This window comes from Pipistrellus hanaki, assembly GCF_964339955.1.
Source record: "Pipistrellus hanaki genome assembly, chromosome: 2".
Lineage (NCBI taxonomy): Eukaryota > Metazoa > Chordata > Mammalia > Chiroptera > Vespertilionidae > Pipistrellus > Pipistrellus hanaki.
Window position 1 is genome coordinate 8,292,878 of NC_140504.1, and position 17,313 is coordinate 8,310,190.

The window sequence follows — 17,313 nt, forward strand, 5'->3', positions numbered from 1 at the left end:
CACACACACACACACACAGGGACAAGATTCTAGTGTTTGGCTATTAAAAGATATGTATGCTCCTTGCCAAAGTGCAACGCAGCTAGCGGGAGCTGCAGCAGCCTGCCCTCAGTGCCTAAGGAGCCTGCTGCCTCCTGCCAGACCCCTCCTCTCTGCAGCACCCAGCACTTCACTTACTTCAGCTCCTGGGAGCAGGTTTCCCTCACACATTCCATCATCACCAGCTCGGTCAGCTCTGCAGCCAGGCCCTGACTCATCTGAGTTAACAGCAGTTCTCTTTCTTGTTTCAACCTAAGGGTTTAAAACAAAAAAAGAGCAAGGGTAATGTTTAAGAATAAAAATAAGCAGCATCACACTCCAAGACCTCACAAGTGGAGATTTGAGTTGTGCTGCCTGAGTCCGTAGGCCTAACCCGCTGATCCCACCACACAAACCACACAGCTGCCCCCACTCCAGCCCCACTGGCCACCACCCTCCCCCGCTGGCAAAGGGTTGCTGCTGCTTACAAGGTGGGTGTAGCCTCAGGACCCATCCACTCCCTGGGCCAAAGTGTATGAGGGCTCTGGGTGGGGCTCGGGCCTGATGCAATGGACAGCAGTGGCAGGAGCATGCCAGGCCCGTTAGGTTCTCTGCGATGTGCACACACTCGGACCCCAGGTGCACGCCAAGGACGAGACAACTCACCTCTCCTGTTCAGCCTGCCGCCTCTCCTCCTCTTTCCGCTCCCTTTCCTCAGTCATTTCTTCAGCTGCAATGTGCCGCAAAATGCCTGTGGTAGCAGCTGCTAACAACTCCTCCACAGCAGCATTGGAAACACTAGACAGAGCAAAGTGGATAGAATTCTAAGTAAATAATGCCAAGCTAACCACATAACTAAACTTTGAACATTGGCAGGGGGGAAAAAACGTATTTAGCTTTTAGCATAAAAATTAAACCCATGATATCAAAACTGACATCAAACCCACAGCCTAGGTATGTGTCCAAACCGGGAATCGTCAAACCCACAACCTTCCGGTGAACAGGACTAACCAACGTGCCACTGGCCAGAGCAGACAGATTGTGATTAAATTTATTAAGACTACATGTTGAGCCGAAGCCGGTTTGGCTTAGTGGTAGAGCGTCAGTCTGTAGGCTGAAAGGTCCCAGGTTCGATTCCGGTCAAGGGCATGTACGTTGGTTGTGGGCACATTACCGGTAGGGGGTGTGCAAGAGACAGCTGGTCAATGTTTCTCTCTCATCGACGTTTCTAGCTCTCTATCTCTCTCCCTTCCTCTGTAAAAAATCAATAAAATATATTTAAAAAAAAAAAAGACTACATGTTGAATTATTAGACAGAAGCAGATAAAGTTTGTAGTTTTAAATGTCTAAGGACATAAGTAAAATGCAAACGGTACAAAATATTCAAATTTTTAATAAACTGAAACATAACCCAAGATTTTTTAAGTTAGTTTCTTGCTGTTTGTTTTGTTGTTATTGCTGTTATTCCTCACTCGAGGATATTTTTTCCATTGATTTTGAAAGAGAGTAGGGAGGGGAGGGGAATAGAGGGAGAGAAAAAGAGAGAAACTGATGTGAGACACATCGATTGGTTGCCTCCTCCAGGCACCCTGCAACTCAGATACGTGCCCTTGACTGGTAATCGAACTTGAGACCCTTCAGTGCATGGGCCAATGCTCCAACCACTGAGTCACACTGGCCAGGGCTATAGTGAGTATTTTTCATTGGGGGTGGGGGGATAACTGAATATTTATTAATTTATTGACTTTATTGGAGAGATATTGGTTAATAGATTATATTGATTTTAGGGATACAATTCTGTAATAAGTCATCTAAGTCACCTGTATACTGTACTGTGTGTTCACCACCTTAAGTCTCCTTCTAGTATTTTTCATATTTAATAGAGAATGAACTAATTTTTACTTTATTAGAATTTTTAAGAAAGTATTTTTATTGATTTTAGAGAGGAAGGGAGGGACAAAGAGAGATAGAAACATCAATGATGAGAGATAATCATTGATCAGCTGCCTCCTGCACACCCCCGAGAGGGGATAGAGCCCGCAACCCAAGCACATGTCCTTGGCCGGAATCGAACCTGGGACCCCTCAGTCCGCAGGCCAACACTCTATCCATTGAGCCAAACCGGCCTGGGCACTTTATTAGAATTTTAAGTTGTATTTGAAGTTTAAAGAAGAGTTTAATTTACAACTTTAATAAACCTCTTGGTGCTCAAAAAGCAGACATGAATGGAAACTACATGCCAATGACGAACAGAAGGTCAGAAACATGAATTACACCCACCTAGAGAACAGAACCAACATTCAAGCCTATACCAACGGGAAGCTCAGTCTCCGGCTGAGGACTGAGAGGGAGTGTCTGGAGTGACAGAGTGTGGTCCCAGTGAGTGCAGGCTGCTTCCGAGCAGAAGGGGCGCCCCACTTACCCCAGAGCTGTGGCTGCGAAGGCTGCCCCCGCAGCACCAACCTCCTCACAGTCCCGCTGAAGGACCTCCTGGATGAGCTCGTCCACCACCTGTGCCAGGTCCTAGAGAGGTCAGACGGCGGGTGGGTCAGGCGTGCCAGCAGCAACAGTGCCTCCCTCAAGCCAGACCCGGCTTATAACCTCACCACCTCACTCCATAGCCCAAAGGCACTGAAGGCCTTCACAGAGCCACCGAGTTCTCATGGAACTGGTCCTGGGCGGGAAGCCCATCAAGGCCTTGTCAGTGGACACTGTTTGAAGGTGTTTTAACGACCCCCACGGGGGCACGATGCTGCTTCTGGGAAGAGTTCCTGCTAATGAACAGAGGAGGCCTGAACGAGGATGGCCGTTCAGAAGGCCCCCGGTGCCACCCCCTCACATCAAACAGCTCGGGGTCTGCGGCCATTCTTCACATTCCTCCTTGATCCCCTGAGTGGGGTAGTGTCAAGTGCTTGTCCAAACAAAACGTGGCGAGACCAAGTGCCACAACCTGAGGTGGACCAGCTCTGCCCGGCCTGATCACAAGCCTGCCCGAAGGCATGTGGTGCTACCTGTGGTCCCATGTCCCTAGTTAACGTGTCCACTGGTTTACTGAGCACCATTCAGAGCAGTCACAGGGGGGCACAGGAGGACTTTACCAAATATATTTAGTCACAAAAATCACAGTGAAATTAAGTAAAAGAGGCATGCTGGGTCAAAGCAACCATGGACACCACGTGCCTGCAGAGCTCTTGGCACAGGAAGCACTCGACACCAGGCAACACTGATTTTATCAACAGCTTTCCATCCATAAACACCCTTCAGCACATTCGCCAAAGTTCCACCTGTGGCCTTTCAAAGAAAAACACAGGCAACAAATGACAGACCCACTCATCATCCCTCAGGCTCCTAAGACACAGACTCAAGCTTGTGGAAGAGGTCCCAAAGGGAGACCTCCCATGGCTAGTTCAGAACACTCTAAGGTCACATGTGCAACTGCCTCGGTGGGTTCAGGCTACATTCAATGGCCAGACTAGACATCAGGTGCCGGTGGGTGTTGTGCGTAACAGGCTGCTCGGAGCCTGAGCTGGGAGACTCCTTACCGCGTCAGAGTACGCAGGCTCCGGCTTTGCAGGAAGCGGCTCCGGCTGCACTGGGGGTGGCACGGGGGGCTGGAACAGGCCGGGTGCCACACTCAGGGTGGGTGCCGGGTGGTGCGGCAGATATGCCAGTGCAGGGGCCAAGATGGGAAGCGGCTGCGGGAGGAGGGCAGGCGGGGATGCGTCCGCCTCAGGACCACCTTCCTCTCCTCTCCCCGCACCTGGAAGAGAACAGGCACATGTGGGCACAAAGGACAACCTCCAGGCCCCCCAGGGACACAAGGACTGGCCACCCACCCTGAGCTTCACGATGAGAAGCACGCACGTGATGCCAGGGAGTCTTTCAGGCCAATCTCAGGGTGAAACACCTGAGCACTGAACCGACATCCCCATCTGGGCCCCAAATAAGAGAGGTGCTTCTGGCCCCCAGAGGCTTCCCGCAGGGACACGCAGCTGGTTCCCTCCCCGCAGCTGCAGCTCCGCTCACCTGCTGCCTCCACGCCGGGTCTCTGGGAGCCCACAGGCAGGTCCGTGGCCAGGCTCTCCCCGACGTACTTGTTCTGGAAGTTGAAGCTGCACACGGGGATGTGCCGGGGGGCAGGGGGCAACGGCCCCCCATTCACAATTTCCCCCACCGACACCATCAGCTTCCTGGTAATGAACACCGACTTCCTGGCCTTCGGTAACCCCTCTGGCTCCAAGAACGAGGAACGGTTCAGCTCGACACAGCTACCCAGGCCACAAAGAACCCAGAGAGAGAGATGTCTCAGGTGAGAGGCCAGACTTCACTGCCCAGTGCCGGCAACCACGCGGGAAGCCCCCTCCTGAGGTCACGGAGTCACCACCCGCCCACGTGGAAATCAGGAGGGGAGCAGTGCCCACTGCTGCCAGCCTACATGGGTGCCACCTGGCCCAGCTGTTAACCCCGCACACACACGCTCCTGGCTCCCTCCAAAGCTGCCACATCTCCATGAGGAAGGACTACAGGCAGCACAAAGGCCATAGTTGGAGGGAGGGGTTGGGAAACCCAGCTCAGGGCGTGCCTATCATGTTTTACATCATGATGCCATCTTCTGGGAGAAGGTCCATGACCGCATCAGGTTCTCAAAGCACTCAAAATCCAAGCAGAGAAGCCCTGCCGTGGCCCACTGGGGCCTGTCTGGGCCATCAGAGCTGGGCAGTGGCCTAGCATGGGCGGCCAGCAGAGGCCATCCTCAAGGGACAGAATAAGGAGACCCAACCTTTACCTTTAAGTCCTTCAGTAACTTGTAAAGCATTAATTTTGGAGTCACAAAGAACTGGGTCTAAACCCAATCACCCGACAAGCTGCATGTGACCTGGGGACATCCCCCCGCCACTCTGAGCCTCGCCACGTATACCAGGGAGGCAGCACATGAAACACGCCCTCTGCAGGACCCAGTACATCAATGGCACTTCCCAGCCCTTTATCAGAGTTCAGACAAAACAGGAAAAAGAAACCCTTCAGTTTCACCCTCAGCTCCTACCCGTCGGAAACAGTGAGCCCGTGGTAGTTGAGGAAGTCTGTGGCCTCCTCGCAATCTCTGAAGAGCAGCATGCGCACCACGCTGTCCAGGGGAAAGATGGTGGACCGCTGGGTGCTCACGGTATAGGCGACGTTGAGTGCCCGGAGAGCATCCTTGCGGATCTGAAAGGAGAAGCCAATCACTGCAGTCGCCCCAGGACCACAGAGAGGCTGGCATCGGGGACAGGACTCCTGCTGTAGCTCATTCCCCCTGGACAGCAACTTGCCATTATGGGTCCCAGGCTGGGTGATCTAAGGCCATTTGCTCAGTGGGCAATGCCCAGGAAAGCATGCAAAGGAGACCATTTTGAACATCCTATATAATAAAAGCCTAACGTGCAAGTCAACCGAATGGCAGAACCATCAGTCACTATGATGCGCACTACCACCAGGGGGCAGACGCTCAATGGAGGAGCTGCCCCTAGCCCACAGGCCCCACGCCAGCCAAAGTGGTGCCATTGGAAGGTGGAGGTGGGCCCTTGCCAAGCAACCTGCCAGTCACCCTGCAGAGGGAGGCGACCAGCTGCGGTGGCATATTTATTGAAATGCATTTAGCATCATCAGGCTCTCTAAAAATTTAATATCACTGAGAAATTCTAAGTTAGAGACGTTATGCTGCAGTTTTTTGCTTCCCAGGGAAGATAAAGTACTAAACTTTAGTTACATGGCTCCAAGAGGTTTTTCTTATCTGAACTGTAAGCACAGTATTTTTCATTGCCTTCAATGATCAAAGATGTTAACGCCTGTAGAGTGGGGTGACACCAGTGACTCTGGGGGGCTGCACAAGAGTTAGCCCCAGACCTGTCTGAAACATTCATGGAAAGCAGCACTTAAATGTCATAAGTAATGCCCTAGCCGGTATGTTCAGTGGTTAGAGTGTTAGCCTGGGCACTGAAGGGTTTTGGGTTCAATTCCCAGTCTGAGGGCAGATATCTGGGTTACACATTCCATCCCCAGCCCTGGTCAGGGTTCCTGTAGGAGGCAACCAATTGATGTTTCTCTCAGATTGATGTCATGCCTCTCTCCTCTCTCACTTATCCCCCTCTCCCTGCCTCCCTTCCACTCTGTCAAAAAAAAAAAAAAAAAAAAAAAATCAAGGGAAAAAATATCCTCAGGTAATGATTAACAACAACATATATTTATATATCATAAATAACAACCTGCTTTCTTCTAATTCTGCAAGTACAGTGACATTACCCACCTGATTAAAGTAGCAATGTAAAAGACAAGCGTTCAAATAAGAAGCTGACTGGACCAGTTTGAAGAATCTCACAAAATTATTACTGTTCAATGCAGCAAAAGCCTGAACAGCAAATTTCACCTCAGAGGAGTTTCTAACAGCCGGATGGAACTGTTGTACTTCTCTGTTAATTAAAGGAGATAGAAGAGATTAAAAATTTATATGATTAACTTGACAATATATTCCATGAAAAAGGATCTGAGAAAAAGAAACAAAAACTAGATTTCAACCATACTGAGAAAAAGGGTCATAATGGCAAATTGCTAACAGCTCTGATAGGGCACCCCGGGCACTGCTGTCCTGGTTCACTCACCTGTTCTACTCATCGGGCCCATTCCTTCCTTATTTCCTCTTGTTGACAAAAAGAAATCATTCTCAGGACGGATTTGGAGCAACTTTAGATGTGCTGGTGTCAGCGCACATCCATCCTGCTCCCAGTGGCTCAGGTCAAGGGACTGAGCCCAGCCAAGGTTTCTTACTATCATCCCAGCATTACGGACCAGACACAAGGCAGCACTAACAGCTACTGCTAATCCCGACAGCTCTTTCCCTGTTTACACCCTGCTTTCCATTTCCTCGTTTGGCTCAGTGGATAGAGCGTCGGCCTGAGGACTGAAGGGTCCCAGGTTTGATTCCAGTCAAGGGCATGTACCTTGGTTGCGGGCACACCCCCAGTAGGAGGCAGCTGATTGGTGTTTCTCTCATCGATGTTTCTAACTCTCTGTCCCTCTCCCTTCCTCTCTGTAAAAATCAATAAAACATATATATAAAATAATTCACCTTAGGATGTCCCCCTTGTTGAGATTGAGCAGCACATTGTAGCCCTGGAACTCGGCTTCGCCGACGCAGAACACGCCCTTGTTCCTCAGGTCCTGGTACATCTCCTTCAGACTCTGGAGGCACTTGGTCATGTTCTCGTTGTTGATCTTGGCATCGAAGGAGGACATGGGCTCCTCACACATGAAGTGAGCACAGTGGATATGAAGCCGGGCACATTTCTCGATCAGGGACACCGTCGTGGGGTCACACAGGTGCTGCTGCGTGATGTCCTGGCCACAGAGGGGAATATTACACATGCACGCACACACACCTTACATGCATGTTTCACAGACACAGATCCCATGCACATGATCCCATGCAGAGAATCAACTACTAGAGAAACCATGTTTATTAGCTAAATTTCTCATATTTCAATTTGAAACAAAGCCCATAAAGAACACTGTAATAGGAACCTGTAATGATTTTAAATAACAGTATACTTTGTTACAGATAAAATGTAATAGTCAAACGACAAAACCCTCACTTTCACTTTGGAATTCACATGCTTTTTCTAGTTTCCTGATCAGAAGAGGCCAATACCTTCCGTATGCCCCGCGTGCGGTTCCACAGGAAGTCATACCAGTCCCGCAGGCTGCCCTCCTTCTGGTCCATGATCTGGGTCACCAGGTAATCCATGGTCCTGCTGAGCACGGCTGTGGGTCGCAGCTCATGGGACAGCGGCTCCTCCTGGTCGGCTGAGGAGCGGCTGTACTCCTTGACAGCTGCCGCGTGGTCCACCTGAGGACGGAGCGGGGACAAGCGGCTGGGTGGCAGGTGCTGAGCCAGCCTCTCAGCAGCTGTGCCTTAAAGGAAGGGGTGGGATCGCACACACTCACACAGGATCAATACTACAGAATACAATTTCTACACGTAAAGTTTCTGTTTAAAGGTAACAACCAAATTCAAAGACAAAATAAATTGAGAGATATTTTAAATGTAAGTGGCTATCACATCAAGAAGCAGAGAAATAGAAAAAATAGGCAGAAGACCTAAATATGCAGACACTTTTCGAAAGAGGACATACAGAAGGCCAAGAGACATATGAAAACAGGCTCGAAGTCACTAATCACCCAAGAGATGCAAATCAAAACGACAATGAGGTACCATCTCACACCTGCCAGAATGGCTATCAGCAACAAACAAACGACAAGTGCAGGAGAGGATGCGGAGAAAAAGGAACCCTCATTCACTCCTGGTGGGAATGCAGACTGGTACAGCCACAGTGGAAAACAGTATAGAGTTTCCTCAAAAAACTAAAAATGGAACTCCCATTTGACCCAGTAATCCCACTTCTAGGAATATATCCCAAGAAAACAGAAAGGACATATGTACCCCTATGTTCATAGCAGCATCATTTACAATAGCTAAGATTTGGAAACAGCCTAAGTGCCCATCAGCAAATGAGTGCATTAAAAAACTGTGGTACATCTACACAATGGAATACTACACTGCTGCAAAAAAGAAGGAACTCTTACCATTTGTAACAGCATGGATGGACCTGGGGAGCATTATGCTAAGCGAAATAAGCCAGTCAGAGAAAGATAAATATCACAGGATCCAGAGACAGAGAAACACTGAATGAACTGTCAAACCTCAGAGGGAAAGTAGGGGGAGGAAGGGGGGCGGAATGTAAGAGATCAACCAAAGAACTTGTACGCATGAGTATTAGCATAACCTAGTAGTCGGCAAACTGAGGCTCAAGAGCCATATGCAGCTCTTTGGCTCCTTGAGTGTGGCTCTTCCACAAAATACCACAACCTGGGAGAGTCTATTTTGAAGAAGTGGCGATAGAAGGCTAAGTTTAAAAAATGTGGCTCTCAAAATTTCAATCATTGTACTGTTGCTATTTGGCTCTGCTAATGAGTTTGCCGACCACTGGCCTAACCAATGGACACTGGGACGGTGGAGGCTTGTCGGGCGGGGGGGAGTAGCCAGGGAGGGGTGGATGGGGGGAAAAAGAAACGTGTGTAATACTATAAACAGTAAAAAAAGAAATTAAAAAAAAAAAAAGAGGAATTTAAGTCAAGACACACCTGCTTGGCTTCAAGCACAGTAGGTAAAGAACTTAAAAGCATTTTCAAAGGTCTTAGCCATGCTCAAACACCAGATTAAGTCTACACAGACCAGGAATGAAATGGAGACAACAGTGAGCACTGGGGGGCAGAGCTGACGCAAGGGCCTGTTGAGCAGGAGCCCACGGCCCTTGCTGTGACAACTGCTGCCTGACGGAGGGCCCTGCGTTGGGTAAAGGCAGCTATAAGTCACCAGCCAAAAGAGGAGGAAAAGCCCGAAACCAGCAAAAGAATAAAAGAGTCTAAAATGGTGAATTCTGGGAAACAATTTAGAAACATGAACAGGCACATGTTCAGGAAGCTGAAGAAAGGTCATCCCCTCTGACAGAGTTCACTATCTGAAGGAAATCATCTAATCACCTCAGAGGCATTACACACAGCATGCCCAAATGAATTAACATAACTGAAAAATTAAAAACAGCCTATCTAATGGTTGCAAAATGGGGAGCTTGGACAGAACTACATAATTAAATAACATGCCATCATTTAAAAATGTTTATAAAGAGTTCATTATAGCCAAAACCGGTTTGGCTCAGTGGTAGAGCGTCGGTCTAAGGACTGAAAGGTCCCTGGTTCGATTCCGGTCAAGGGCATGTACGTTGGTTGCGGGCACATCCCCTACCTACCGGGGATGTGCAAGAGGCAGCTGGTCGATGTTTCTAGCTCTCTATCCCTCTCTCTTCCTCTCTGTAAAAAATCAATAAAAATATATTAAAAAAAAAAAAAAAAAAAAAAAAAAGAGAGTTCATTATAACAAAGAAATGCTCATGATATAATTTTAACTGAAAAAAAATCATACAAAATTGTCTCTAGAACACGTGTCAAACACAAGGCCCGCGGGCCAAATCCAGCCCGCCAGGCCTTGCAATGTGGCCCGCACCGCGCTGTCATCACTGCACTCCGCTGTCAGTTTATGACATTGTCAGTTTATGACTGTTCAGTAAACCATTCGGCCCGCGATTTAGGCTGGATTTTAGATTTTGGCCCCTTCTCTGATTGAGTTCAACACCCCTACTCTAGACCATAATCTCAAATGTGCAAAACATAAACAGGAATAAAATTGTAAAAAAAACCCACAAAAACAAAAAAACATTTTTAATCTATGAAATAAATCTGCATCTACATCTGTATCTATATACCTTAGGGTCCTGTATGGTCCTGTACAAGATTGCTTATACATAACTCACAACACAGACCACTGTATACAATGGGGGGCGTGGGGCTCCACCTGGTCCGTTCCCGGGATCGTTTCAAAGACACTCAGCTGGCTCCGGGTCTCCCGCATGTACCGCTCCTTCTCGGGACACATGTCAGGGCACGTCCCAACGAAAGTCCTTGCTTTGTCCAGGTCGGTTCTTTTCACTCGAGCTAAATGACATCGAGTAAATAGTAAGAACATACCACACAGTACGGAGAACTCGGCGAAATGTGCTTTCGTAATCTATAATAAAAGAGTGATATGCTAATCAGGCCAGACAGCCGAATGCCTTTCCGGATGTCCTTCCGGACGTCCTTCTGGACGACCTTCCGAACGAAGCCAGGGCTGCGAGGGCCGAGCACCTTGCACGAATTTCATGCATCAGGTCTCTCGTGATAAAATAAGAACATCACACAAATCACAAAAGAAAAGTTAAACTTTTTAAACAGTGGGCCTGGCCTATACGCAGGGGGGAGGGGAGTGTGTCCTGCACATCTCCATGACTATTTATGCACACATAAAGCAAGTATGCTTACGCATGGGGACATACATACACACACAGTTTCCCCCCTTATTTGTACACAAATGGTAGCACACTACAGACTTCCTGCACCCTGTCCTCACTTCACCATAAATCTTGATGAATTTCCATGACCGTACAAGGTCTCTGGACCTCTGCAGAGAGGCAGCCACCATACCTTGCCTCATGATTCTGTCCCTCTGGTCAAGCAGGCGGTACTTTTCCTCAGACGTTTCGGCCACAGTGCCTATCAGCGCGCTGAGGGAGGACACACACAGTCCCGGACTCTCAGAACCCTCAGACCCCGAGTCAAAAGAGTCTCCTTCAAACAGGTGGGTCTTCAGAAGGCCTGACTTCTTCACCGGAGAGCTACAGAGAAAGCAACGTATCAGAGCCCTGCGTCCATCTGGCATCTGCAAATGTCCACTTCCAAACACTTCCCTTATCTTTCAGGATTTTCTGCTCCTCTACAGTTGGTAAACTATAAACTTTGAAGTGAAACAAGCTTTGATAATGCTGGTAATGAGCAAAATGATGTTATTCATATTATCTGTGATTTAAAATTTTTTTAAACATTTCATACTTCTTTTAAAATTAGATGAGCCCCAGTGGTAGAGGGTCGGTCTGCGGACTGAAAGGTCCCGGGTTCGATTCCGGTCAAGGGCATGTACGTTGGTTGCGGGCACATCCCCAGTGGGGGATGTGCAGGAAGCAGCTGATTGATGTTTCTCTCTCATCGATGTTTCTGGCTCTCTATCTCTCTCCCTTCCTCTCTGTAAAAAAAAATCAATAAAATATATTTAAAATTAGATGAGCCCATTTAAACAACTGAAATGAGTATTTATAGATTTCTGTCTCAAAGAAATGAAATTCAGCCTGAAAAAACAACACTTTACCACCATGAAGAAATATCATGTCCACATGTTTTCATTCATAACTTCATTTCAGTAGAATGTACTATAAAAAACTGGGTATCCCCTCTCAGCTTCGCCATTTTCTGGCAGGCTCTCAGAATTCTGTGAACTCCAATGTCAAAGAAGATATAAGAAGGGTGGAGTACCGGGCCGGCATGGTCAGCGACTGAGAATCAACCTATGAACCAGGAGGTCATGGTTCGATTTCTGGTCAGGGACATGCCTGGGTTGCCAGCTCGATCCCCAGTGTGGGATGTGCAAGAGGCAGGCAATCAATGACTCTCTCTCATTACTGATGTTTCTATATCTCTCTCCCTCTCCCTTCCTCTGAAATCAATTAAAAAAAAAAAATTTAAAGGGTTGAGTGAGAAAAGAAAAAACAAAAGCAAATCAGCAATTAAATAGTTAATTGCAAAATTGCAAGTGAGGAAAACAATACATTGGCCGAAATAGGTGCAGGATTACAGACCTGTGGAAGCAGTCCTGCTGTGAGAGGGAAGGTGGGAACCCCAAGAAAAGGGGGGAGGTGCGGGAGCATTGGAAGGAGACTGCACCCCGTTTCGACACACTGTGGCTACCCAGTTATTATGCAGCCTCACATGATAAGCTGAACCCACAAAAAGCCCTGCTGGAAACTGCTCTAGTGGCTACTAGGAATACATGGTTATGACAGCTAGTCAGAAGTTTTAAGGAAAAAGTAACTGCTTATTCACTTACATGTCAGGTAGAACTGACAGCAACTGTATGATATAGGGGACCCGTCAGATGACTGAGGAGCCCCAGGGCCTCTTCAGGGAACTAGCAAGTACAGTGGTGCCTCGCATAACGAACGCCTCGCACAGCGAACTTTGGACAGGTTTTTCATGAAACCATCGGCCAAAAAGCAGAAAATGGATGAAGATGTGCAAGATTCGGTAGACTCTACTTAGTCTGTCTTAAAATTAAAAAAATGTGTGTTTTTTTTTAAAAAAATTATGTTTTTAGATGTATCTAAATAAAAATAATAACAAAAAATTTATCTTTTTTTATGTCATCTTAGCATATTTTATGCTACAGAACGAACTATTTTTTTTAACATGTATTGTTATGGGAAAACGCGTTTCACATAACGAACTTTCCGCATAACAAGCTTGCTCCTGGAACGAATTAAGTTCGTTGTGTGAGGCACCACTGTAGCTCTCTTTGTCAACCCTCTTATGTCCGTTCCCACTCCCACTCCTCTCCACTCTGTTCTCCTCTCCTCCCCGTCTTCCCTTAGCCCTACTCAGGTGTTAGTACATCACCCCACTTCCCTTTCATGCTTTGGCAGGACTGCTGTGAAGCCCCTCCTGTTTACTGACAAAAAACCCACGCGCCATGTCAAATAGAGTCCCAGGAACGACCAGCCGCACCTTTTACTCATGAGGCTGCTGACTGCCGTTCTGCCCATGGGCTTGGCGAGAGGGGAGTGCTGAAAGGCTGTGTCCTCGGGGCCCTGGCCAGCCTCACCCTCGCCTGCTTTCTTCTCCTTGAGGGAAAAAGGTTTCTTGTTGGGACCTGAGGATGCAAGAGTCAGAACAGCGTGTATGACATTACATGTCACTTGACACTGGATTTTTACTTTTTTTTTTTTTTTTGGAGAAAGTAAAATTCTTATAATTGTTACATGAGGTTACAAAGGAGCCCAAGGAAACACTATGAGACAAAAGGATCTACTCGGAGCCACCCCCCCCCCCTTTTGGCCTTGGGGAAGGGCTCCCACTCAGAGCTTAAAGGGTCTTGCAAACAAAGCATTAGAGACTGCAAAGGATATCTGCAAACTCACTTATTTTCTTCCTGTGCCAAAAGATAGACGTTTCTTCAGGCAAACCTTTTTTCCCCTTCTTCCTGGCCAGGGCTGCAGAAGCCTGGAAAACAGTCCACAACCCAAAGTGTGAGGCATCAGGAGACCGCATGAAATGAAATTCAGTACCACACACAGTCAGCAAAAGTTCGTGCAACAGAAAAAACCTCCACTCACTACATGGCTGACCACACTATCAGCCTCCAGCCTCGGGAGCTCCAATCCTTTACCTGTCTCACATCTGATATTTGGTCTCCCCCCCCAATTAATGGCCTCACTGGCATTTGGTAAAATGATTCCCACTATCTGATAACATATACAGTATAGCATGGAAAGATACAGTCAAGTCACATACACACACAAAGGGAAGCTGCAGATTGATGCACATCAGATAGAATGTATCACAAAACACATAAAACCAAGTATATGTTGCCGAAACCGGTTTGGCTCAGTAGATAGAGCATCGGCCTGCGGACTGAAAGGTCCCAGGTTCGATTCCGGTCAGGGGCATGTACCTTGGTTGCGGGCACATCCCCGGTAGGGGGTGTGCAAGAGGCAGCTGATTGATCATTCTCTCTCATCGATGTTTCTAACTATCTCTATCTCTTCCGCTCTGTAAAAAAATCAATAAAATATATTAAAAAAAAAAACAAACAAGTACATGTTAGAATACCTACAGATATGCCTATGAAAACACCCAGAAAAAGTACACACCACTCTTGTAACTGTACTGGCTCCTGGGTAACAGGAAAGTTGGGGGTGATCAGGGACCTCAGTTTTGTATTACCAATGAATTGCTTACAATAAGAAAGTTTTTATATATCATGTTGTTATTTTTTTTAATATATTTTATTGATTTTTTACAGAGAGGAAGGGAGAGATATAGAGAGCTAGAAACGTTGATGAGAGAGAAACATCGACCAGCTGCCTCTTGCACACCCCCTACCTGAGATGTGCCCGCAACTAACGTACATGCCCCTGACCGGAATCGAACCAGGGACCTTTCAGTCCGCAGACCGACACTCTACCACTGAGCCAAACCGGTTTCGGCTCATGTTATGTTATTTATGTTCCTCTCTCATTGATGTTTTTAACTTTCTATCCCTCTCCCTTCCTCTCTGTAAAAAAAAATCAATAAAATATATTTTAAAAAATAATAGTAATTATTGAGTTTCTATTTGGGATGATGCAAAAGTTCTGGAAATAGATAGTGATGATGAATGCACGACACTGTGAATGTTATTAATGCCATTGACTTGGGGGGAAAAATCAATAGGAAGGAATAAATAGCAAAACCCTAAAACTGTGTACATATTTACACAAAAGTTCCACTTTCAGAAAAGGATATAAACTAATCAAAAATATATGCACAAAACTGTCCATAAGTAGAATGCTGACCAAGAAAGTAAAGAGGATAGAATGACGTAGCATTTAACAATCCAATTCTAATCTAGACTGCTAAATCATTTCATAAAATACTAAAGATTGCCACACGAAGAGATTACCAACAGTATTTACAGTATAATCCCATTTGTGCAAAAACAATGTGACTCTATATATGCAAAGACATTATCCACAATATTCAGTCAATATCTTAGAGGAGAGAATTATGGGTGCCCCTCCCATAGTATATTGACAGGCAATACTTCTACCATTTAACAAAAGTATGAAAACTTTATACTTATACTACCTTATAAATTCCTATAGAACTTATTTTCCCCCCCTCAAGAATATTTTAAATATATATATTTTATTGATTTTTTACAGAGAGGAAGGGAGAGATATAGAGAGCTAGAAACGTTGATGAGAGAGAAACATCGACCAGCTGCCTCTTGCACACCCCCTACCTGAGATGTGCCCGCAACTAACGTACATGCCCCTGACCGGAATCGAACCTGGGACCTTTCAGTCCGCAGGCCGACGCTCTATCCACTGAGCCAAACAGGTTTCGGCGCTCACAAGAATATTTTTTAAAATGAAGATATAAATCTACATAATGTGAGCTATAACTGTTATGCACAGGTGTACTTATATACATATAGGGTGGGGCATACTACCCTGTTTCCCCAAAAATAAGACAGTGTCTTATATTAATTTTTTCTCCCAAAGTTGCGCTAGGTCTTATTTTCAGGGGATGTTTTATCTTTCCATGCGCTAGGTCTTATTTTTGGGGAAACACGGTAGTACGTGGGTTTACAGTTGTATGTAAAACAGTTAATTCTTGTATTATTATTTATTAATTATTGTATTATTTTCCATACCAACAACTATAAGCCTACTTCTGCCTGACGTTGTATTTAAAGTTAGGGTATAAACCAAACATATTTCTGGGGAATGTGATTACAAGAGGATTTCACTTTTTTCTGTAGGGGTGTCGAACTCAATCAGAGAAGGGGCCAAAATCTAAAATCCAGCCTAAATCGCGGGCCGAATGGTTTACTGAACAGTCATAAACTGACAATGTCATAAACTGAGAGCGGAGTGCAGTGATGACAGCGCGGTGCGGGCCACATTGCAAGGCCTGGCGGGCTGGATTTGGCCCGCGGGCCTTGTGTTTGACATATGTGGTAGAGTATCAACAGCAAACTTATACTATGACCAAATAAATCAAAAACAAAACAGAACTCAAGTTTGGAAAAGTGCTGTGTGGTTCTGGAGCCAATCCAGTGTGTTCCAGAAGAATCGGACTTCATGGGACTCACCACTGCATTCAGTAGGGGCTACAAGCTTTTCACTAATGACTCCAAGTAAGAAGAAAAGTGCTATTGTAGCCTCTGCAAGGTAAGAACAAAATATTCTCGTACTTTCTATATTCTAGCAAGTAAATAACTGATTAAAAAAAATAATAATAAAAAAGGTTGTGAAGTGACACAGTTCACTCCTACTTTTTTACTTTAAAACCAATTTTTTTAAAAAATATATTTTATTGATTTTGTACAGAGAGGAAGGGAGAGAGATAGAGTTAGAAACATCGATGAGAGAGAGTCATCGATCAGCTGCCTCTTGCACGCCCCCTACTGGGGATATGCCAGCAACCAAGGTACATGCCCTTGACCGGAATCGAACCCGGGACCCTTCAGTTCCCAAGCCGACGCTCTATCCACTGAGCCAAACCGGTCCCGGCTTAAAACCAATTTTTTTTACTCACACAAACTCGGTCGGGAGTACTCACGTGGTCAAGGAAGTACACCACGGCGAGGCGTTTGTTGCGCCTGGTGTACACGCGCTGCACTTTAGCAATTTTGCCAAAGTGATTCTCCAGAAAGGTCCTGTTGTTGAAACAGTCGGGAATGTTCTTGCACTGGATCGCTGTGACTTCAGAGGGAGAGAGGCCCCCGAGACTGTCTGTGCTCTCGCTTCTTTTGTTCTGCCGCCCAGGAGTTCCTCTTAGAAAATCTAGGGGATCAGAAAAAAATGGGCACAGAACTGTAGCAGATGTAATGTTTTCAAACAGGAGGCCCCCACTAGGTAAGGGCAAAGGACATTTCCGTGTGTGAGACCTGCTCCAAGACCCTATGGTATATGAACGTCCTTCACGTTTACAGGGGACTGAACCAAAAAAAAAATCACGCGAACACCCAGGAAAATTTACCAAGGACTTGCCAGACAGCAAGATGGACTGTATGTT

General features: G+C 46.4%; 1 protein-coding gene across 1 annotated transcript in view; it reads right to left on the reverse strand.

The window, feature by feature from the left end:
• MCM3AP (minichromosome maintenance complex component 3 associated protein) overlaps positions 1–17,313 on the reverse strand; it is a 37,494-nt gene that overhangs the window by 18,166 nt on the left and 2,015 nt on the right. The window contains exons 3-16 of the mRNA XM_084872224.1: positions 16,858–17,081; positions 13,668–13,749; positions 13,255–13,399; positions 11,128–11,318; positions 10,460–10,599; positions 7,700–7,897; positions 7,121–7,389; positions 6,302–6,464; positions 5,063–5,223; positions 4,045–4,286; positions 3,561–3,778; positions 2,441–2,541; positions 685–816; positions 178–291 (exon numbers count right to left, since the gene is read on the reverse strand). Of these exons, the coding sequence (XP_084728350.1) occupies positions 178–291; positions 685–816; positions 2,441–2,541; positions 3,561–3,778; positions 4,045–4,286; positions 5,063–5,223; positions 6,302–6,464; positions 7,121–7,389; positions 7,700–7,897; positions 10,460–10,599; positions 11,128–11,318; positions 13,255–13,399; positions 13,668–13,749; positions 16,858–17,081 (2,380 nt within the window). The remainder of the gene's footprint in view (positions 1–177; positions 292–684; positions 817–2,440; positions 2,542–3,560; positions 3,779–4,044; positions 4,287–5,062; positions 5,224–6,301; positions 6,465–7,120; positions 7,390–7,699; positions 7,898–10,459; positions 10,600–11,127; positions 11,319–13,254; positions 13,400–13,667; positions 13,750–16,857; positions 17,082–17,313) is intronic.